Below are 22,917 nucleotides of genomic sequence, written 5' to 3' on the forward strand. Positions count from 1 at the left end.
ATTAAACATTTGAACAGTGAGGTCTTCACCAGTTGGGATCAGATTGGCTCCTGCTTTTTGAGTTTTTATGACTCTCTCTTTCAAACTGAGTTCCTTCCAAATGAAACACTTTTTCCTCCCAACTTAGATGGCATGTTCACCAATGTCATTTCCAGTCAATGCAATTCTGACCTTGTCACTATCCCTTGCCACAAAACCATCAAAAAAACTCTCTTATCCTTTGCCTCAAAAAAGAGTCCTGGTCCTGATAGCCTCTCTCCTATTTTCTTTAAAAGTTTTTGGAAAACTACAAAAACAGCTCTCATTCTTGTTGCCCAACACTTCTTCAAAAATGGTTTTCTTTTAAAAGCTTTGAATCACACCTTCATTACCCTCATTCCAAAAAACTCAAATGCCTCTAGAGTTGATCACTTTAGACCAATCAGTCTTTGCAATGTTACATATAAGATTATATCCAAGATTATTGCACACTGACTCAAGTCTCACTTGGACTCTTTTATCTCTCTATTGCAGATGGCTTTTGTAAGTGGGAGGAACATTCAAGACAACATCATCATCACCCATGAAATCATGAATCATCTCCACAAGAAAAAGGGATGAAATGCTCTTATGGCTATAAAAATTGATCTTGCAAAAGCTTTAGATAGACTTGAATGGCCCCTTCTTAACTGCATACTTACATCTCTTGGCTTCTGCAGGACCTTTATCAAATGGATTATGGAATGCATCTTCACATCTAGCATGTCATTTCTTATCAATGGTGCTCCCTATAGCAATCTGAAACCCTCAAGAGGTGTTAGACAGGGAGACCCTCTCTCCCCTTTCCTCTTTGTTATTTATATTGAACTTCTTTCCAGATTGCTCAGTAGGAAGGAAAGCAATGGCCACTCCAAAGGTATAAAAATATCCAGAACCTGTCCTTCCATTCACCATCTTCTCTATGCAGATGACCTGGTCATTTTTTGTAGAGCTTCTGCCAAAGATGCTCTCTACATTAAACAAATTCTTGAAACTTTTTCCCTCGGGTCCAGTCAACATCCAAACTCTTCTAAATAGGTTATTCATTTCAGCAGAAACACTGACCCCCAAGACAAAATTGCCATTCTGAATATCTTGAATTTTAAGGAATGTGACCATAACTCCAAGCACCTTGACCTCCCCTTTTGTCACCAAAAGACCAGATATTCAGCCTTTAAGAACCTCTCTGAAAATCTTGGTAACAAGTTATGTGGTTGGAGAGCTAGAAATCTATTCCAAGCTGGTAGAACAATTCTAGTCAAAGATGTGGCTCAAGCTTTACCATCCTACTCTATGTCAGTCCCAAGAGGATTTGTGATAAGCTTGACATAAACATTAGAAAATTCTGGTGGGGTCAGAATAATAAAGGTAACTCTCATGTTGAAAAGTTGGGACTCAATCTGTCTCCCCGAATGTGTTGGTGGATTAGGGTTTAGAAGAATGAGTGATTGCAACTTGGCCCTCTTCTCAAAAAATTCCTGGAACATTGCCTCCAAACCGAATAATCTTTGGGTCCAACTGCTCTCTTCTAAGTACCTTAGATCTCAAGATTTCCTGAATATTACTTCTTGTCCTCAATCTGCTTCCTGGTTTTGGAAGGACATTTTCAAGTCCAAGGATTTCATCAAAAAGGGTTTATGCCATCTTATTGACCCTCGTTGTTCTCTCAAAATCTGGTCCGATCCTTGGATTCCAACCATCAATAGCTTCATTCCCCCGCATCTCTCTCCACTCACAACATCTCATATGTGAAAGACCTTTTCTTTGAAGGGAGTTTTTTATGGAATCAAGATCTCCTTCACTAACTCTTCCCAGTTGATGTAGTTAATGAGATCTTAAAAATCCATATCTCCCAGTGGCCTTGCCTAAAACACTCTTTTGGAAGCCCTTCAAGTCAGGGCTTTTTACCTTCAAGAGTGCATATCACACCATTCAATCTGCTCGCTTTGAATCTGCCTCCTCTCTCTCGCACTTCAACTGGAGAAAGTTTTGGAGCGCTTCTCTCCCTTCTAGGGACCTCTGTGAAGAATTTACCATATTCACTGTTGTGCTCTTTGATTCTATTTGGATGACATGTACTAAGACCTCACATGGTTTGCCTCTTCCTCCACATAATGTTATCTCCTCCATGGTGGATTCATGCACGGCGGCTCACTGAAAATCACAAATGCTCTCGACTGTCAAAAATGGGAAAGATTCCTGCCAAGACTGGGAAAAGCCCTCATCCGACTGGCTTAAAGCAAACACCGATGCATCCTTCCTGGACGGAAAAGCGACCACTGCCTCTATCATCAGAAACAAAAATGGCTCGATCATCTTCACCAGCTCAAACCTTCACGTATGCATGGATGCTCTTGTTGCAGAAGCTTGTGCGATTAGAGACGCTTGCTCCATCTTTGATCGGGCAAAAATTTCCAAAGTCATTTTCGAATCAGATTGTCTCGAAGCCATTTTGTTCATTAACAGGCCTTCTTGCATCATCGACTGGAATGTCAGAGTCGTCATTGAAGATATCAAAAGATATTGGGCATTATGGCCTAAATGGCGTTTCAAATTTATCTCAAGGAACGCCAATTATGCTTCTCATAACCTTGCGGCCTGGGTTGTTTCTAGTAATTGGATTGGTTTTATTCCATTTGATGTACTTCTTGTTAATTGTTTTTGTGACGGAGGATTTCCCCTCGTTGACGCTTGTAATTTTACTTTTCCTTATTAATCCATTTCAATTATCAAAAAAAAAAAAAAGAACTCTACATAATTACTACTTGTTCATCTTAATATATAATATTATTTATAACATCTTAATATATAATATTATTTATAACAACCTCTTCATGTGAATGACGATATAGTTTATTAATATTAATGTTGATACTTCCATGGCAATATGCACGTATCAAGGATCCTTTTCAATTTAGATGGATGGAGCTTCTACTTACAGCCAGGTGATTCTGTTAAAACAAGTATGATTACCGATCCAACCGTTATCAAGGATCCTTTTCAATTTAGATGGATGGAGCTTCTACTTACAGCCAGGTGATTCTGTTAAAACAAATATGATTACCGATCCAACCGTAACCCAGTAGCTTGTCCAGATGTCCAACCAAGTTTCTGAAACATTGATTACAATACTCTGTTATTCTTTATTCGTTATTTATAACTAATTAATCTTTTTTTATGTTGGGTACTGTTAAGCATGATTGTTAAGTCATGAATCAAATCGTGAATATATATTGATATTTAAAAAGTAATTACATAGTTCTTTAAAAGAAAATTAAAAGATATACGTTCTTCAGAAATTATAAAGTCAAACCAAGTAGTTAAAACTTCATTTTGAACCAAACCCGGATGGATGGAGCTTCTACTTACAGCCAGATAATTCTGTTAAAACAAATATGATTACCGATCCAACCGTAACCCAGTAGCTTGTCCAGATGTCCAACCAAGTTTCTGAAACATTGATTACAATACTCTGTTATTCTTTATTCGTTATTTATAACTAATTAATCTTTTTTTATGTTGGGTACTGTTAAGCATGATTGTTAAGTCATGAATCAAATCGTGAATATATATTGATATTTAAAAAGTAATTACATAGTTCTTTAAAAGAAAATTAAAAGATATACATTCTTCAGAAATTATAAAGTCAAACCAAGTAGTTAAAACTTCATTTTGAACCAAACCCGAAACATAGAATCCAAGAACGTAATCTGGCATTCGCTACCAACCCAAAAGATTTTGACAGTCAATTCGTCGTATACACAACAATTTTGACAGTCAATTCGTCAGCATACTTTTACAAGAGAATCACCAAACAATAAATAAGTAAATAGTGCTTAAATAAAACCATTTTGTTTTCTCCTGTAGGGGAATGATTTTCATATAGCAACTTCCCATGTTGAGAATCTCTTCATTGTTTTAACTCTTTCAACTCTGGGCACACTTGTCAATCATTCATATGCTTTTGTTCCACATTTTTTTACCCATTTGGTCAGTTTCACCTCAGATGGATCAACAATCCTAAATTTAGTTAGGTTTGAATTCCAAAACTCTATTTATAAGTCCAGGATTGGTAGCACTGATCGAGGATATTGGCAAATCACATGGCCCAAGAGCTTCAGACAACTTAGCACTCACCCTCCATTTACAAGACACTTTCAAGCAACGGGAAGATTTTATAGACAGTTTCAAGACAGTTTCGCAATTTTCAAGACTGGTTTCCCAATTCCAATTTTATAGTCCCCTTTTCCCAATTCAAGCACATTCGAAGATTTTATAATTGGGGGCAGTTTTTATCAAATCGAAGAAATGGTGTTAAGTTTATTGTTGTTTAATGGCAAAATCGTGCTCGTTAGCTCTTCGGTAAAGCAAAGCTGATGCTTCCACCCTGCATGTATTATTTCGTAGGAAAACAACTCAATGTGACAGCAATGACAATTTCAATCTGCATTCAATGACAATTTCAATCTTACCAGCCAGGATGCACAACAAATTTTCCTGTCGAGAGGGCCCAATTCACCTGTTCCACAGTTAAAAGAATGAGAAAGAATCGTCACATATACTGAACTCAACCAAAGGTATCACATTATCAACTTCATATTATGCAACCTACAAAAGTACCTTATCTGTCCCAAGTGAATTTGCGACTACATGTGTCACATGCTCATCTATCTGATTAATGCAGACAGCACCAAACTGCTCAGCTGTCTGCCACAGTGGATGCATGTGAGGCTTCGCTTCACCAACTGGAAATACTCTGCTGAAGACAATACGGCAACCAGCTAGAATCTTCCGTTGTTCAGAAGCTAAAATGTTTCTAACATCAGCTTCATTTAGTGACTCATGCCCAAAAAAGTTTTCATGTATTCTTTCAATAACCTGTTTTATGTGCCAAAATCTGATCAAAAGGTGGAACATCCCACTCAGCATTAAAAGACCCGCCCATAACAGAAACCCAATACCAGTGCTCCTCTTTCCTTTCAGTCAAATCTTTTCATGTACCGGAAACACTTTTGTTTACTCGAGTCTTTTATTTTATTAAGCAATTTTAACTTCATTTTCCCAAATATCATTTAACAAGTTTCACAATGTTGCTAAAACAAAGCTCACCGTCGAACAAGAAGCCAAAGTCCCATCTTCTGGTCTCTCATCGTGATCAATCTCAAGAAGGGAAGGACCTGGTAGCCCAAATTGCCGTCTACTACATGGAAAATATATATACCTGCACCAGAAAAAGGGAAGGGCGGGGGGAGGAAAATAGTTCAGTAAAGAAACGAGGCCAGGTTAACTGCAAAAACAAGGCAAATCTTTACCGTTCCACAACTATCAAGTTTAGTTTGTTATGTGGCCAGACTCGTATAGAATCATCTATAATTACAACACCTGATTCCATACCCAAAACACCCTCCAAGTCTTTACTCTTGGGAGCCCTATCATCACTGTCAAATGGTTCCCCATCATCACCCCGTGAGATAACTCGTCCAGAAAACAATTCCCCTTTTGGATCAAGCAGTTTTGCCATCTCCGTTGCATAATACTTGTTTCCCATGGTGTAGAGATGCAGCTCGTAGAGTTTACTTGCCTAAAATGGAGATCAAGAAGCTTCAGGCAACAATGAAAGTATTAATGTTAAATTTTAATTAAACAAGCTCAAAAGGCTGCTAGTGATCACCTTTTCCAAGAAATTCCATACCCCAGGCCGCAACTTGGTCCACATTCCCATATGAGGAAACCGAAATAGATGCCTATGGGGTTTTTCGCGATCTTGTTCCTCTTTCTTTCTCAGCATCTCATCATGCTGTGGATCAACTTCAACAAACTGAAATACAGCGGAAAGTTCTTGAAGATCGTATACATTTTTTAATAAAATTAATTAATTATAAGAGTAAAAACAATCCCATGCCTTAGCTGAATTAAGGAGAGTATGATCCAGATCCAAGACAAGACAAAGCTTGCGAACAGCAAACAATTTATTCTGTTCTTCCAGCCTCCTAGCCCTTTCTCTCTGAATAGCAACTTTCTGCTGGTCATCAAAGCCCTCAAACAAATGTTCAACATCACTCCACGCGTTCGCATTCAGTGGTCGGGGAGGGCTAGAAGTAGCTGCTTCAGAAGTTGTTATGTCAGTTACATTTCTTATGTTCCCATATTCAGCAATTGGTCCCCTCGTCTCCTTTCCAGCTATTAAATCACCCTGTGCGGGTTGCAATGAGGGAATCTGAGCAAGTACCGGTGAGGTCGTACATATTTGAGATACAGACAATAAATCAGCAATGTTCCTCAAGTTATTAGTAAATTGCATAGTGATATCAGGTGGTTTCATGCTACTGGAAGACATTTTATTCTCCAACTGATCTTCCTGTTTTGGGGTATTCATTGCTGAACCAAATGATGCATCTGCTTTAGGTTGATCAGCTACTGAAGTCACATCCTTCTGAGGTGCATTATTATGAAGAACACGACGTGGATCACGAGGTTTCATTCGAACTTTTCCAGATTCTTCCTGCCAATTTAATTTTCCAACAAATAGATTACTAGCAAACTCATAATAAAGATACTAGAATGAAAAGCAACATTGCTAACAAATAGATTACTAGAATGAAAATCTCTGGTTCTTAGGTTTCAACTATATTAGAACACAGGGGACAAGGAATTCAAGTTGTGTAGCTAGAGATTCTCCCATAATCTCCTGGAAAGAATCAGTTGCCTATCAATTGGGCTCTGCGGAAAAGGGGATGAAAGAAAGAAAGAAAGAAAAAAAGGTTTTTTTTTCAAGCTTAGAAAAATAGATGAGGCACAAGCGAGTGGGAAATCATTGAACACAATTAAGAAGATAATGCTGTCAAAACTGAAAACATGCATAAGTGCCTACCACAGAGACCGCCTGGGAAGGAATTTGCACTGTTCCAGCTGATATCTGCCCAATCGTTGAGGACAAAGGCATAACTCCAACTGGCGATGGAACTGCTCCTAGAACAGAATTCGAGTTGGATATTTGTGTCATACTTTTGATATCATCTGAAGACTTGAGATTTTCCATTTTGAGTATATTCATCCAAATAGATGGGTCCACAGCAATATCTTTAAGTAGAGAATGAAGAGAAGAAGTTGCATTGGAATTCTTCGAAGGAAATTTTTCACTTTGACTTGTTAACAGCGACATAATTGGAGCACTAACAGGTAGAGTCATCTGAGAGGTTGAGGTCGCACTTACAAGTGGCATGGCTGTGCTTGGACCTGATAACTCGTTTCTTTGTCGTTTAAGAGCAGGACCATTCAGGACTAACTCCTCATTTGTCTTCTGTTTCCGTGAACTCACCATGCCAGAGGACTCCCATTTAGACTCTTCACTTCCCACAGCGGAGAGGCTTTTGTTGGGATTCTTGGCTCCTGCATCAGAATTGGACAATCGAAGCCTAGGGTCCCTACTTTTCGCTGAGGTGGATTTCAACACAGGATTCCGGAGACTATTGCTGATTTCTGGAGTCGCTGAAGTATCCATGGCAACAGAAGAAGAAACCACTGGCTGCACTGAAGTTAAGATGTTCACAGCAGGGTTAACATGGTGAATAATAGAGCTGGAAACTTCGCCATTGATTTCACCATCTCCACTGGTCTGACCATCTTCCGAAGGAGTTGGACTAGGCAGCTTGTCGTTCACAAAAAACGAACTTCGACCAAATTTCTGCTGATAACTGGAAACAGCTATGACAGCATCAGTTTCATAAGGATGCATCAAAATATTATCTCTGTCAATATTTCGTCCAGGAACTGGCCATTCCGGTTTTAGCAAACCATGCCCCATAATGAATCCCTTGTCAAAAGGCAAAGGTGCAGAAAGATCTCGAGTGGGTGAAGGGAGACTGTCGGCATCATGATCTTTATGAAGGTCTATCAGTGGACGAGTCACTCCTTTATGCCTAGAAATAACTAGGCCCAAATTTGATCTGCATTCAGTTTGATCCGGTGATCCACTAGGACCAGATTCTATTTCACACTTCCTTAGGTCAATAGAATCAGTATTAGCAGTCTCTAGCAACACATGTAGATCAGCTGTACCTACTCGTTCCCTTCCATTATTACTGTCATTCCTGAAAGATTCAACAGAAGACTCCATGGAAAACCTAATAGCCTCTGCCTGTGACAACAGATTTCTAAATGAGACAAAATAGCTACTATAGACCCCAGAGGTTGAGAAAAGTGAGGGTGGGCAGAAAAAAAAAAAGAAAAACTCACACCTTTTCTAACTGCAGAGGAGAAAAAAGAGGTGGCTTCAAGCTTGTTACTCGTGCTAACAACCTGTACAGATATTTACAAGGATGGTATGCTCATGAATTCAAGATGACTCCACACCAAATAAAACCCAAACAAAAAATGCAGCAGTTGCAATATAAACCTCGACAAAATGGGTTTATTCTGCTCTTTGAGTTTCGGAGACATGGAAGAGAACACCTGCAATACCAACATCTAAATGTTATGGGAAAAGGTCGCCTTTGGCTGAACAAAGTTAATCAATTAACCTGGCCCGTGAGAAACAAATGCGAGAACAATTGAGACCACACAGGCCAGTTATCAGGAATTTGATTGAATTGAACAACATACTGAATAGAGAGTCTGTATTGCAGTTAATAGCAGTTGAACAAGAGTGTCTTTCTCAGCAAAAGATCCCTCCAAAACCATTTCCTGCAAGCTGACTATTGTGTTCTTCAGACTTGAACACAATCTATGATATGATCTACACAAATACAAAATATTAATCTCCACAAGAAATTATGTTTTCAACACCAAGCTAACAATTAATGAAAAAATATAAGATGATTTACATTTGTGCATCAGCCACATTCAGACTCTCAAGCTCTCGTTTTATGGAATCAACACGCCTGCTCTTCTCATTGCTATTTGTTTCAACATTAAAATCCATATTTCGAACGACCAACTCAGAATCCAAATCAATCTCTCCCTCCTCCAACTCACCTTCCTCCATCCCACCCTCAACCTCGACATCAATCACAACCTTACTATCGTTCGTTTTTGAACTCTTCGAGCTACTAGTATCACTAATGCCCCCATTACTTCTATCGTTGTTACCATCCTCCTTCATCATTAGAACCTCATCCAGTGATTTATTATTCACCGCCTGCGCCCATGCCAAATTGTACAAACCCGGATAATGCTTCGAAGCAACCTGATATTCGTATAGATCTTTCATCGTCCAAACCCTAGCCCCACCTCCACCAGCGCTATTATTACTATTATTATTGTTATTACTGGTGACAACATTGATATGACTTGAATTTAAACTACTTTTCAGCGGCGGGGCAGGTGGCGGCGACGGCTGTAGTGCTTGCTTAGCATTAAAATCTTCTTCAGAAATTTCTTCAATTGAGGCGGAATCTGAGATCTCACCTTCCTCTACATCGTGAACCTCAACTTTGACTAGATGCTCCGCTTTATAATCGTCTTCCATAAATAATAAAAGGGGTTTATTTCCTTAATTACACAAATTAAATTGAAATCACCGACAAGTATATGTCGGAATTATATGAAGAATAACAAAAATCGTGCTACTTACGGTACCAAATCAATAAATTAAAACTCAATCCTTCAGAAATTGAAAAGGGGTGCAAAGCAACGAAATCTAATTTGACAGGATTTTCGTAAAAAAAAAAAAGGAAAAAGAAATATTTGTTAGGAATTTGACCACAAGAAGGATTCTGTAAGATTTTGAAATGATTATTGTTAGTACTCCTACCAAAATTGGATTTTGGGATAGAATTGGATCTTGGGTTAGCGGATGTGCATATACCAATTGGATTGATCCTTGGAATTGTTGTTTCACCCCTACAGAAAGAAATGAAATTGACGGGTTTGATGAGTAGTCTGAACTGAACTAGGAATCAGACTTGAGTCCAGGAACTATGAGGGAATTTTGGAGGAAAAATAAAATTAGAGGAGAGAGTTAAGAGAGTAAATGGATGGGATGGTAAGGTTAGATCTAGACCGTCCACCTGGCTCCTCGTGACCAACTAGTCAGCCTATGGGTTCGTGGATGGTTAGAAATTAGAATGATGACATTGGCGGCCCAACGTGGATTTGTATTTCCAAAGGGATAATTAGCAATACCCCTCATCTACGTAACCTTTCTCTTTTTTTTTTTTCTTTCGTCTTCTCGTCTTCTCGTCTTCCCTCTTCTCGTCTTCTCTTGGCAATTACTTCGTGTCGTTGCATCTCTCCAACATCCGGCACTCAACGACATCGAGATGCTCCAGCCGCTGGAAGGAGCTTCTCGGCTTGAAGAAGTTGTATCAGAGCAGCAACGCCAAGCAAGAGGATCACAAAACGGCGTCGTCCTTACCCACACACAGCGAAACCAACAAAAATGGCAGCGACGGCGGCGGCGGCGGCGTTGACTTGGTGTTTCTTTAGCTCCGGTTATTTATTTTATTCTTTGTTAGGGATTGGTTTCGAAGAAAAGTTGGTGTAAAAACAGTTAGAATATGGAAGTGGGGTGGTGATGCTGTGGTGTGGCGACGACGTGGTGACGATGAAGAACAGATCTAGGGTTTTTTGGTGGATTGTGGCGGAAGACGGCGCAGAAAAAAAAAAATTCGCGCAGGCAGGGCCCTTAATCGACTACATGGTTTAATCGACTATGTTCAATAGTCGATTAAGGCTTAATCGACTATGTTCAGTAGTCGATTAAGGTTAACCGACTCTAGTTGTTAATTTTTTTTTATTTTTTATTTTTATTTTTTGTTTATTGATTCCAGTGTATAAATCAATTACAATGTTTGTATTTTTTTAAATATAATTGATTTTGTATTTTTTTTTAATTGTGATTTGTTATTTTTAATAGTTAATTTTTTAATCGACTATCCATTAACAAACCTGATAGAGAAAAAAATTAAAAAAAAAAATTAAAAACAAAATTAGAAACAAAAAAAAAGTTAAAAAATAAAGAATTTCCTTAATCGACTATGAAGCATAGTCGATTTAAGACTAATCGACTATGCTTCATAGTCGATTAGGTGACCCAGTGATTAGGTGGCGGGTGGGGTAAAGTTGGAAAGCACAATGGCTGAAATTGAACATGGGCTTTTCTCAAATGGTCTAAAATATTTTGGGTCTATCCCCATTAAAAAAAGTAATGGGGGGTTTATGTCAAAGAGCCCCCTTAAACTTGTCCAAAAATCCTTGGTATTCGGCATCGAGCTTCTTCTTTAGAAGCTTTTGAGGATATGGAATTGGAGAGGCTCGTGATTTCACAGTTGATGATAGTGGTTCTTCGTGAGTTGCTTCTTTTTCCCCAATTAGTTTTTTTTTCAGTATGCACATATGTATGTATGGATTATGTACATCAGAGCAACTCCAACAAGGTAATGTAAACCTATAATTTACATATTTTACACAATTTCAATCAAAAAACACATCTCCAACAACAAAATGCAAAATTTTAGAATATGTAAAAATGTAACTTTGGTTTCTCAAATTTGGAAAACCAAAGTTAATTTTTAACAAATTGTGTAAACATTTAAAATAATAAAATAATCATACTAAATCCCATTCAACCACAAAACTCCATGTAATTTTCAATTAATTAAATTATCCTAATTTGAAATTATATTGACAAAAATATTTATATATAATACTTCTTTATTAATAATATTAAATTTTTAGTTATTATTATTATTTTTAATAATATATTAAATGATTTTTATAGTTGTTGGACTATGGTCCTTGAAATATTTTTTTTGAAATTAATTAAAAAATAAGTTTTGCAAAATAATAAAATATAATAATTGTGTAAAATATAAACAATGTTGTTGGAGTGTGATGTTAAAATTGGTGTTGTATAATACTGTTGATATGCTAAATTATAGATATAGACAACCGTTTTTAAACGAGCTGTTAGAGATGGCCTCATACATGAACATATATTTCAAACCCACAAATAAATAGGATATATACTTTTTTATTAATAAATATTCTAGAAAGATATTATCTAGTTCTTTTTTACTTTATAATTAATTTTCGAATCATTTAGCTAAATCACAGATCGTATACCATAAAACTTTTTTTTCCAAAATTAAAAAGATATAATTATTTTATTATATATTTATATCATACCATTTATAAAATGCTCTAAATATATCAACTTACTTGGAAACTCTAAATAATTTTATTTTTTAATTTAATTTTAATAGTAATTAATTTAATTTAAATTTATTTAAATTCAATTTAAAATCTTCACTTATTATAATTGTATGATTGATGGTGTTACGAAAACTTTGTATTTTAATTCATAAACTTGGATTTATATAAAAAAAAAATTTACAAATCTTTTGATATTATACATTTTACATGAACATGACCAGAGAATATGTTTATTTTTTTTTTACTAATTTAATATATATTCGTAATTACCAAAATTTCCCTTATGTTTGTTTTCGTCTTACATCGACCCCCTTACGGTATGATTTTTCACGGAATTTTTTTTATTATGTGGAATATTCCCCGAAAAATGCAGATTCTACCCTGCACACGACATTTGTTTATGGTACTTTTTAAAAATAAAAATTACCCTGAGGAGGACTTTACACGAAGTATTTATTCTTCTTAAATAACATCTTCACAACTTTTTAGTATTACTATTACCTCCCCTAAGGGTAATTTTTGTATTTAAAAAGTAATATAAAAGAAATGTCATGTCTACAAGGGTAGAATCTGCAATTTTTGGGATATTACATGGAATAAAAAAGATTCCGTAAAAAATCACACCATAAGGGGGTCGTGTAAGACATAAACAAACATCTGGGGGATTTTGGTAATTACCCATAAGTGGTGGTGATTTCCGTAATTTAGTCTAAGTTCATGGGAATTTTCGTAATTTATCCTATTAACAACGATTATCGTTATTTTCACGTCTTAACGTTTGCTTATAACCTTATTATTTTAAATAATTTTAATGTCTATTTGATAATATAAGTAAATACTAATTTCTAATATATTTAATGTGTGTTTCTTGATGTTTCAGGTACCACACATAAGGATTAATTCGATATAAAAGTTGCGAGATTGAATATTTTTTTTTTGATACAAAATAATAGATAATTGCAAAAACATTAATGCAAAATCATAATTAGGATTGTGATTAGTATTAGTATTAGTATTAGAATTATGATTATAATTAATAATCTTTGAATTAGTATTAGTATTAATACTAGGATTAGGATTCGGGTTAATATAGTATTATAATTAATATTAGGATTATGACTATGATTAATGTTAGTATTAGAATTATAATTAAGATTATGATTATTGATTCGTACTACAATTAGTGACATGTATTAGTATTATGATTATGATTAGCATTAGGATTAGGATTATGGTTAGAATTATAATTAGAATTAACATTAGCATAGCATTAGTATTATTAGTAATAAAATTATTAGGATTATAATTAATGTTAGAAATAGGTTTAGGATTAGAATTATGATTAGGATTAGAATTATGATTAGTGTTATGAATAGGATTATAATATGATAAGGATTTGGATAATATTAGTATTACAATTATAATTAGCATAAGCATATCCAAATTAACATTAACATTAAAATTAGTATTAGCATTAGAATATGTACATTAGCATTAACATTAGCAATATTAACATATTAGTATTAGTAATAGAATTAATATTAGTATTAATATTAGGATTAGTAATAGTATTAGTAATAGTACTAATATTAGTGTTAATATTAGTTTTATTATTAGTATTAACTAGCATTTTTCCCCCATGCGATGCACCGGATATTATTTAAATAGTGAAAAGAAATAATCAATTTAATACATAATAAGAAAATATAGTACACCAATATAATAAAATTTAATAATGTAGTATTATTCATATTGTTTATCTCTTAAGATTTGAGATATATCGATGAAAATTTGGAGATCAATAATTGTTGATAATTATAGTTAAAAAATTAGTACAGAAAAAATATTAAAAATAAATAATTGCATAAGTAGCAATAAGGTAGGATTCTTCACGGGTTAGTTTTAATTTTGATAATTGTTAAAAAATATAGTTAGAAATTAGTAGAGAAAAAAATATTAAAAATAAATAATTACAGAAATACCATTAGGATTTTTTAGGGTTGCCCAACGTTTCTTTCTTTTATATATAAGATATTAGTATTAATATTATATTAATATTAGTCTAAATAACAATATCAGTATCAATATCAGTATCGGTATCGGCATTAGTATCGGCATCAGTATTGGTATCGGCATCGGTATCGGTATTGGTATCGGTATCGGTATAAGTATCAGTATCAATATCAGTATCATTATCAGTATCAGTATCAGCTTCAGTTTCAATATTCATATCCGTATCAGTATCAACTTCAGTTTCAGTATTCGTATCCGTATCAGTATCAGTATCAACATTTGTATCAATATCAGTATCAGTATGAGTATCAATACCGGTATCAATTAAATATGAGTATCAATATCGATATTAGTATCACTATCAATATCAGTATTAGTATGCGTATCAGTATGATTGTGAGTATCAATATGAGTATGAGTATCAATATTAGTATTAGTATTACTATGAGTATCAATACGAGTATCAGTATTAGTATGAGTATCAATATCAATATTAGAATTAATATTAATATTGCTATGAGTATCGGTATTAGTGTCAATATCAATATCAATATTAATATTAGTATTAATATACTATTACTATGAGTATCAGTATGAGTATAAGTATTAGTATCAGTATCAGAATTATTATTGTTATTAGTATCAGTATTAGTCTTAGTATTAGTATTAGTATTACTATTAGTATTAATATTAGTATCAATATCACTATTAGTATCACAATAAGTATTAGTATTATTATTAGTATTAGTATCAGTAGTAGTCTTATTCTTAGTATTAGTATTAGTATTAGTATTAGTATCAATATAACTATCATTATCAATGTAAGTATCAGTATCATTATCAGTATTAGTATCAATATTAGTATTATTCTTAGTATTAGTATTAGTATCAATATGAATATTAATATTAGTATTAGTATTATTATTAGTATTAGTATTAGTATTGGTATGAGTATGAGTATGAATGTTAGTATGAGAATTAATATTAGTATTAGTATGATTATTATTATTAGTATCAGTATTAGTATTAGTATTAGTATTAGTATTAGTATTAGTATTAGTATTAGTATTAGTATCGGTATTAGTATTAGTATTAGTGTCAGTATTAGTATTAGTACCAATATTAGTATTAATATCAGTATTAGTATTAGTATTAGTATTAGTAGTGGTATTAGTATTAGTATTAGTATTAGTATTAGTATTAGTATTAGTATTAGTATTAATATTAGTATTAGTATCAATATAACTATAATTATCAATGTAAGTATCAATATTATTATTAGTATTAGTATCAATATGAATATTAGTATTAATATTAGTTTTATTATTAGTATTAGTATTAGTATTGGTACGAGTATGAGTATTAATATTAGTATCAGTATTATTATTAGTATGAGTATTAGTATTAATATTTTTATTAGTATCAATATTAGTATTAGTATTATTATTATTATTAGTATTAATATTAGTATTAATATTAGTATTAGTATTAGTATTAGTATCAGTATTAGTATTAGTATTAGTATTAGTATTAGTATTAGTATTAGTACAAGTATTAGTACCAATATTAGTATTAGTATTAGTATTAGTATTAGTATTAGTAACAATATCACTATTATTATCTATGTAAGTATATATCAATATTATTATTAGTATTTACATCAATATTAGTCTTATTCTTAGTATTAGTATTTTGTCAATATGAATATTAGTATTAGTATTAGTTTAATTTATTATTAGTATTAGTATTAGTATTGGTACGAGTACGAGTATTAGTATTAGTATCATTATTAGTATTAATATTTGTATAAGTATCAATATTAGTATCAGTATTAGCATTAGTATTAGTATTAGTATTAGTATTAGTATTAGTATTAGTATTAGTATTAGTATTAGTATTAGTATTAGTATTAGTATTAGTATTAGTATTAGTATTAGTATTAGTATTAGTATTAGTATTAGTATTAATATTAGTATTAGTATTAGTATTAGTATTAGTATTAGTATTAGTACCAATATTAATTTTAGTATCACTATTAGTATTAGTATTAGTATTAGTATTAATATTAGTATTAGTATTAGTATTAGTATTAATCGAATTAGTATCACTATTGGTAATAATATTGGTATTAGTATTGGTATCGGTATTGATATCAACATTGGTATCAGTACTGGTAGTGGCGTATACACTATGCATCATATCTCTTTTGCAATATTTATAAGTTTTATTATTGTTTGAGTAATGTGCATCACTAATTGAACGTCATTAGTGATAACCTTGCAGGTTATTTGAATATCTATTGTGTTACTTCTCTGCTACCGTGTTTGTTGTTACCTTAGTTATTTTGCAGAAGATTCACATGGTGTAGTAGATTGCAATCCAAGAAATAGAGTTATGCCATATGTTTTAAATGATTTCACTTAATCTTGATATCGTGTTTTGCACTTTTTCATGTTTTCTTATTTGTAATATTTAACTTAATTTCATATATTACAACTCTAAATTAAGAGATAAAGTTTATGTTTTTTATTTCCTTCCATTTTGTTTTACTTGAATTGGTATTATTATAAAGAGATAGTCGTTTACATAAGTTTATTTTTCTCATTTTCAAACTCACCTCCGTGCAACGTACGGGTGAAATACTAGTATTCTAGAAAGATATTATCTAGTTCTTTTTTACTTTATAATTAATTTTCGAATCATTTAGCTAAATCACAGATCGTATACCATAAAACTTTTTTTGTCAAATTATCATTGGCTTAATCCCAATTTGTGGCCTTTACATCTTTACTTACAAGGTGCAAAATAACAAACTAAATTGTATTTTCTTTTACTTTCAATATAATTTGAGCGTAAAAAAATATCAGAATAAATTACTGAAAATGAAAACTATAATTTCTTTTAAAAAAATATATTTTCTCCCTACATTATTCGAGAACAAATCAAAATATTTGGAAGAAAATATATATATATATATATATATATATATATATATATATATATAATCTATCTACGGCAATTTGAGGCTCCTAGAGTACAGATTTGAGATAATTTTTATACTTTTACAAATCTGGAATCATGAATTTGTCGAAAATTAAAAAAAAAACAAATTTTGTGAGTTCCGTGTAGATCCACACGGATTTAGTAGAATCTGTTCTGTGTAGATCTAGAAGGAAATATCGTGTACAACGTATAAACGGAACATTTTTTTTTTTTATAATTAATTTCGAATTATTCCATGTGATTCTCAACGGAATGCCTATGTTCTCATATACTGCTCATTGGGACTTTTAGACTGTTTTATCAAATACATACTATGACTAATAGCAGTTTCTTTCGAATAGTTAACGAATTCCTCTCTACTATCGAACACAAATGTAATATCGAAAAATTGAATCCACACGGACCGGATTGAACCAATTCCGGGCTAATCAGCACGGACAAAAGAAAAGAAAAAAAAAATTGTCAGTTCCGTGTGTATCCACACGGACCGAATCGAACTGGTTCCGGGTTACATAACACAGATGGTTTATTCTGTGTTGTGTAACCCGGAACCGGTTGGAACTGGTCCATGTGGATAAATACGAAACTGGATTTTTTTTTTTTCTAATTCCCTACTTTAACACGGAACTGGGGCAACTAGATCAGTGTGGTTAATCAACTCACAAAACAGAGTCACCCGGCCGAGTGTAAGTAGTTAATCCACCCATCTAAATTGATATATATAATATATAAATAATATTATATATTGAGAAGAAGTAGTAATTAATAATACAAGCAAGGATGGATGAATGAATATTTATTATAAGGGTCAGAGCTTGGCAAATAAGGGTTTTTTCTTGTGAAGATGAGCTGCAATAGCTTGAGTCAAATCATCTGAAAGTAGAACACCAGAGTTCCATGTTGCAATATAATCGAGACCTTGATCCATTGTCAAGTCTCTGCTTTTTATCAATACTCTCTTTGTTCCAATCACAGCAAGCGGTGACTTTGCAGCAATGCCTATACCACCACCACATTTTCATAAACTCAAAAGAGTCAGTATGTATATTTCAATGGTTAAAACAAAGATATGCTGCTATGCACATTCCAATTTCACACACATTCTAAATGAACTATTTTATTTTGATGTAGAGGCAATCAGCATAAGTGAATATATAACCTAGAGAAAAATGATGGGCTAAAAAGCAGCAGCAAACGGTGTTCATACCTTGAGCAATTTGAGCAACCCCTTTGTCCAATGTTTGTTTATCGGTAAACAGTGTGGTGACCAGACCCAACTCCTTGGCCTCCAAACCCGAAAAGCTCCTAGCGGTCAGAGCAAGCTCCATAGCCTTACCGAACCCGACAATACCCGGAAGCCTCTGGAGCGACCCGAGATCCGCAGTTATACCCAAGTCCACCTCTTTCACCGAAAACAATGCATTTTCCGTTGAATACCTTATATCGCAGGCGGTTATTAAATCAACGCCTCCTCCTATGCACGCTCCGTGTATAGCAGCAATTACGGGTTTCCTGCACTCTTCAATCGCCGTCACAGCTCCTTGCAGGAACTTAATCTCCCGACGGAGCTTCTCCCCGGTACGTCCGGTGTCCGAAGACCGGGTATCCTGGTTTATGGAATTGAGGGTTTGGAGATCTATTCCGGAGCAGAAGTGATTGCCGGCGCCAGATAGGATGATGACGCCGACTTGAGGGTTGTGGTCGAGGGATGAGAGAGCCGCCGGGAATTCGGTGAAAAATTCACGTGACAGGGCGTTGCCTCTAGATGGACGGTTGATCAACAAATTGAAGACTCCAGAATCGGGGGATTCCTGATTGATTTTTAGGGTTCTGTAATTTTCTTCCATTTCTTCTTTGCTTTTTTCTTCTTTACTTCTTTTGGGAATGGAGGATGTACATAAACCGGTAAACCGAGACGAATGAAGAATGATTGAGTGTGACTGGTAAGCCCAAACACGCCCTTGTTACGGGCTGGGCTGGTTGATACTACTAGTTTCTTATTATATTTGTAGGAATAAAGCAGCTTGAGAATGGGCTAAGGCCCATTAATGAATTTTAATTTGATACCTTAGCTTGCATAATTAATGATTGTGAGGTGATCTGTTGTACATCATTTGGTAGTCGCATAATTAAAAGTGTGTTTAGCTAAGCTTATAAGATGTTTTAAAGCTTATAAGCTCTTTCAAAATATTTGGTAAATTTTTAAAAAAAGATCTTAATTTTTTTTTAAACAAGTTATTGGAGACCAAATAAGATCTTTTTAAATAAATACTTATACCCCACCTTTTTATTTAAGATCTTATAATGAGTAAAAATAGAAAATACGTTCATTATCCAAACACTCTAAAAATTAATCATAAAAATAAGATGTAACAGCTTATCAGCTCTAAAAACATCTTATCAGACGTAAAGAGTTTATCAGCTATTTAAAATAAACTTAGCCTAAGACATATGTACCGTAAGCTTTTTAACTTGTGCAAGGCAATATATATGCTGTATGCATGATTTATAATTGGAAAGAAAAAAAAAAGAGAGACAGATTTGTTTAATATAATTCATGATACATTCAAGGGCGGGGTGGTGATACAGAAATTAAAGAGTAGTAGGTAAATAAAAATAAAAGAAAAGGAAAATGAATAAGCAGATATGGATCAAGCTGCTGCACAGACGACAAGAACAGGCGGTGTGTCGAGCTGAACGTGGCTTGGTTCAACACTTAATGCACATGATGAATTGTTTTCATGATGGTCGTTGTCGTAGTCGGAAACCTGGGCCTTAATTGTGACGTCATCATATTGGGAAGTTGATGATGATTTTTTATGAGGGGTCCCTAACACCATTATATTGATAACATGATCATGATCAGTAGTAATAACCCCCATTTTTTTCTCATCATCAACATCATTAATCGCTTCTGCCTTGACGTTTCTGAATATACCATACAGCACCATTTGTAACACACCCAATATAAATCCAAGCACATTCGGAACCTGTTATACATATACACACCACCATGCATGCACCACAAATTCATCAATTAATTATATATAATATAATAAAATCTTATTGTACGTATCATAAAATAATATTTACTTACCGCAACACATAAATCTTTTTCAAATAAACCATAGGCGAACCACATGACTGCACTCAGTGTCAAGAAGAATGACAATGGAAACGGCATGAATTCAACACTACGTGTTCGCACAACTTGAAACTATAATTAATACGTCCATGCATCGATCATCATCCAGAAAAGACAAGAAGAAAAAGAAGAAGATATATTATTATTAATTGGCAATAATGAAACATGTGCAAGCTGGTATATATATCAACATATATATATTTAGTAATTATTAAATTTGAAAATCTCACCACAATGCTCAAGGGTGCTGCAAACACACACACAGAGACAGCAACACATATCCATCCAACAACATGTACTCGGTTTTGACCTTTGAATATGAAGAATGTCACCACAAATATCAAAGACAATACTCCCACATTCACAACTCCCAGTAGCTTTGCCGTACGACCCTGCAAATTTATATTTATATTTATATAAATCACCGGCCAAAACTAGTTTGCTTCTAAGTTAATTACAAATAAATAAATAGATAAGAATTATTATATATATGTCTTTGATTAATTAATTAATTAAATAATTACCCTAGCCTTTTTGGATGCATAAAAGAGGAACATGGAGATATAAATAGTCTCTACAATGCATCCAAAAGTGTTGATGGAGATTAGCAGAACCGCATTTGTCTTGAGGAACGCATAATACAACCACAGCATTGCTGAGAACAGTGCAACTGCATAAGGTAATGAATCGAACCCCATGGTCGATTTTTCCTTGAATATCCTTCTGAATGTTGGCCTGCACAAAAATATTTATGTTAACTTAAATGACATCAATTATTAATTAGTTCAGGGATTAATTAATTAATTAATAATTGGTTCGGTTGAAATTATAAATAGCACAACTAAACAAGCTAACTTACAGTGGAGCAAGGTACACAAAGATTGAGATGATGTTACCTGCATATATCACAAAAAGAAATGTCCATTTATTTGATCAATTAAATATAATATATATATATATTAAAACAATAAAAAATATGTATTTTATTCATGATATAGAATTGATGTCACAGTGTTTGCGTGCATGAGTTTTGGTATATATATATATAAAATTATTGCTGATGGTGAAGAAGGGTAATCATGCAAATAATATTTTTAACCAAGAAAATTAAGTAGAGAAAACTTTGTAAAGCTAGCTAGCTAGCTGGTTTCTCCATTTATTTTTTAATTTTTAGGAAATCCGAGTGTATGCATGTAACAATATATAATCATATAGAAAGTAGGAGAAAAAGGCAGTATATAAGAATTAGAATAATGGTTATTATTCGATTGAAATATAAAGAGAGAATGAAAAGTAGTAGAGGAAAGGAAAAAAGAAGATGAAACAGAAATAGTTATATATACCTAAGACACCAAATGTAAATGCCCATGGGTGGTGAATGTCAAAGATAGCCATACGCTAGCTCTAGCTGCAGTGTGTACAAACAAACTAATTATATATTATGGAATGTGCTCGATCTCTGTGTGTGCGCCTCTCTCTCTCTCTCTCTCTCTCTCTCTCTCTCTCTCTCTCTCTCTCTCTCTCTCTCTCTCTCTCTCTCTCTCTCTCTCTCTCTCTCTCTCTCTCTCTCTCTCTCTCTCTCTCTCTCTCTCTCTCTCTCTCTCTGTCTCTCTCTCTACGGAATGTGCAGAAGCAGCAGCAGGGTCTCGATCGATCGATCGATCTAAAAGAAAGAAAGAAAGAAAGAAAGAAACCCTTTTGCTAGCTAATTAATGAAATGTTTAAGTAATATATCATGGGAGAAGTGATGAATGGAAAGGAAAGTGAAGAGTGGGGGATTTATATATAGAGAGAGAGAGAGATCAGACGTTTGGGAATGCAAGTCATCTATGTTGCATGACAAGTGGAATTATGATTAGTAGGTGGCGTACCATAAAATCATTCATCAAACGTACAATATATCACACACACACGCCGCCTCACGTGCCCTTGCATGCTTTCTACACATTTTACACTTCATTCCTACGTAGGATTCATCCGATGCTGCCTGCCACTCTTATTTTTGGATTTTTCTCAACAAGTTTAATTAATACATACATAATTTAATTTTTATTTATTTATTTCACATGTATATATAATATTGGTTAATTAGTCCGTCTTCCTATAATTAATAAATTAAAAAGAAAAAAATAATTAATTGGATAAAGGTATATGTTTTTGGTGGATGCATGGTATGGGAATGGGATGGGATGAAAGGGGTGTGAGTCATAAAAGAGGAGTGAAAAAATCACGTGAGAGTGCAACAAACATGCATATAATACATAACAACTTTATAATTAAATAAACAAAGTTCCTAAAATGTGCAAACAAAATAATAAGCAGAAAACACGCACCCTTAGAATCATCACCTAATTAAGATTTGTCGTTTTGTCGCACCGCTGCATATATTGCTTTCTGTTTCTTCATCAGCTCAGCTGTTAGGTATTGATATATGTCGTGACACTAAACATGAGATACATCCATCAACATTGTGACGATGCTGTTATTTTTTGTTTCTATTAGGTGGAACCCCAACTACGTCTATACCTTAATTCCTTTATTATTATATATACACATCGATCCTTTTTTTCCTTCTTCTTTTTAAT

The 22,917-nt window shown here is 33.6% G+C and overlaps 3 protein-coding genes across 4 annotated transcripts; all 3 read right to left on the reverse strand.

Moving 5' to 3' along the window:
* Positions 1-3,709: 3,709 nt before the first annotated feature.
* On the reverse strand, positions 3,710-9,937 carry LOC105952623 (C-terminal domain phosphatase-like 3). Of its 2 annotated transcripts, XM_088818327.1 has the most exons (13): positions 9,770-9,937; positions 8,841-9,477; positions 8,620-8,752; positions 8,414-8,469; positions 8,256-8,316; positions 6,890-8,155; positions 5,921-6,520; positions 5,690-5,836; positions 5,331-5,599; positions 5,128-5,239; positions 4,639-4,896; positions 4,491-4,537; positions 3,710-4,405 (listed from the first exon to the last, which is right to left on the reverse strand). In XM_088818327.1, exons 2-13 carry the CDS (start codon positions 9,224-9,226, stop codon positions 4,339-4,341), a joined length of 3,402 nt encoding a protein of 1,133 aa, XP_088674453.1. In that variant the 5' UTR covers positions 9,227-9,477; positions 9,770-9,937; the 3' UTR covers positions 3,710-4,338. The 2 variants fall into 2 exon arrangements, with proteins under 2 accessions (XP_088674453.1, XP_012831645.2); XM_012976191.2 differs by lacking the exon at positions 9,770-9,937 and having other exon boundaries at positions 8,841-9,621.
* A 7,975-nt stretch (positions 9,938-17,912) lies between these two features.
* DCI1 (delta(3,5),delta(2,4)-dienoyl-CoA isomerase 1) lies at positions 17,913-19,123 on the reverse strand. Its single transcript, XM_012976178.2, has 2 exons — positions 18,395-19,123; positions 17,913-18,186 (listed from the first exon to the last, which is right to left on the reverse strand). Exons 1-2 carry the CDS (start codon positions 19,032-19,034, stop codon positions 17,996-17,998), a joined length of 831 nt encoding a protein of 276 aa, XP_012831632.1. The 5' UTR covers positions 19,035-19,123; the 3' UTR covers positions 17,913-17,995.
* Positions 19,124-19,727: 604 nt separating this feature from the next.
* On the reverse strand, positions 19,728-21,861 carry SAG29 (senescence-associated gene 29). The gene is made up of 6 exons (XM_012976179.2): positions 21,676-21,861; positions 21,192-21,228; positions 20,857-21,067; positions 20,563-20,724; positions 20,285-20,404; positions 19,728-20,177 (listed from the first exon to the last, which is right to left on the reverse strand). The coding sequence occupies exons 1-6, from the start codon at positions 21,725-21,727 to the stop codon at positions 19,839-19,841; spliced, it is 921 nt and encodes a 306-aa protein (XP_012831633.2). The 5' UTR covers positions 21,728-21,861; the 3' UTR covers positions 19,728-19,838.
* Between the last annotated feature and the right edge of the window lie 1,056 nt (positions 21,862-22,917).

Source organism: Erythranthe guttata, chromosome 5 (genome assembly GCF_056151865.1).
Source record: "Erythranthe guttata isolate IM_541 chromosome 5, IM_541, whole genome shotgun sequence".
In the NCBI taxonomy this organism is placed as follows: Eukaryota; Viridiplantae; Streptophyta; class Magnoliopsida; order Lamiales; family Phrymaceae; genus Erythranthe; species Erythranthe guttata.

Excerpts from the sequence above, each read along its gene's own strand:
- DCI1 (XM_012976178.2), bottom strand. The coding sequence starts at position 19,034 with ATGGAAGAAAATTACAGAACCCTAAAAATCAATCAGGAATCCCCCGAT. Across the intron at positions 18,187-18,394 it reads GGTTGCTCAAATTGCTCAAG|GCATTGCTGCAAAGTCACCG; the intron begins GTATGAACACCG and ends GTGGTGGTATAG.
- SAG29 (XM_012976179.2), bottom strand. The coding sequence starts at position 21,727 with ATGGCTATCTTTGACATTCACCACCCATGGGCATTTACATTTGGTGTC. Across the intron at positions 21,068-21,191 it reads TTTGTGTACCTTGCTCCACT|GCCAACATTCAGAAGGATAT; the intron begins GTAAGTTAGCTT and ends ATTTTTGTGCAG. Across the intron at positions 20,405-20,562 it reads CAGCACCCTTGAGCATTGTG|TTTCAAGTTGTGCGAACACG; the intron begins GTGAGATTTTCA and ends TATTAATTATAG.
- LOC105952623 (XM_012976191.2), bottom strand. The coding sequence starts at position 9,484 with ATGGAAGACGATTATAAAGCGGAGCATCTAGTCAAAGTTGAGGTTCAC. Across the intron at positions 6,521-6,889 it reads CTTCCCAGGCGGTCTCTGTG|GAAGAATCTGGAAAAGTTCG; the intron begins GTAGGCACTTAT and ends TTAAATTGGCAG. Across the intron at positions 4,538-4,638 it reads ATTCACTTGGGACAGATAAG|GTGAATTGGGCCCTCTCGAC; the intron begins GTACTTTTGTAG and ends ACTGTGGAACAG.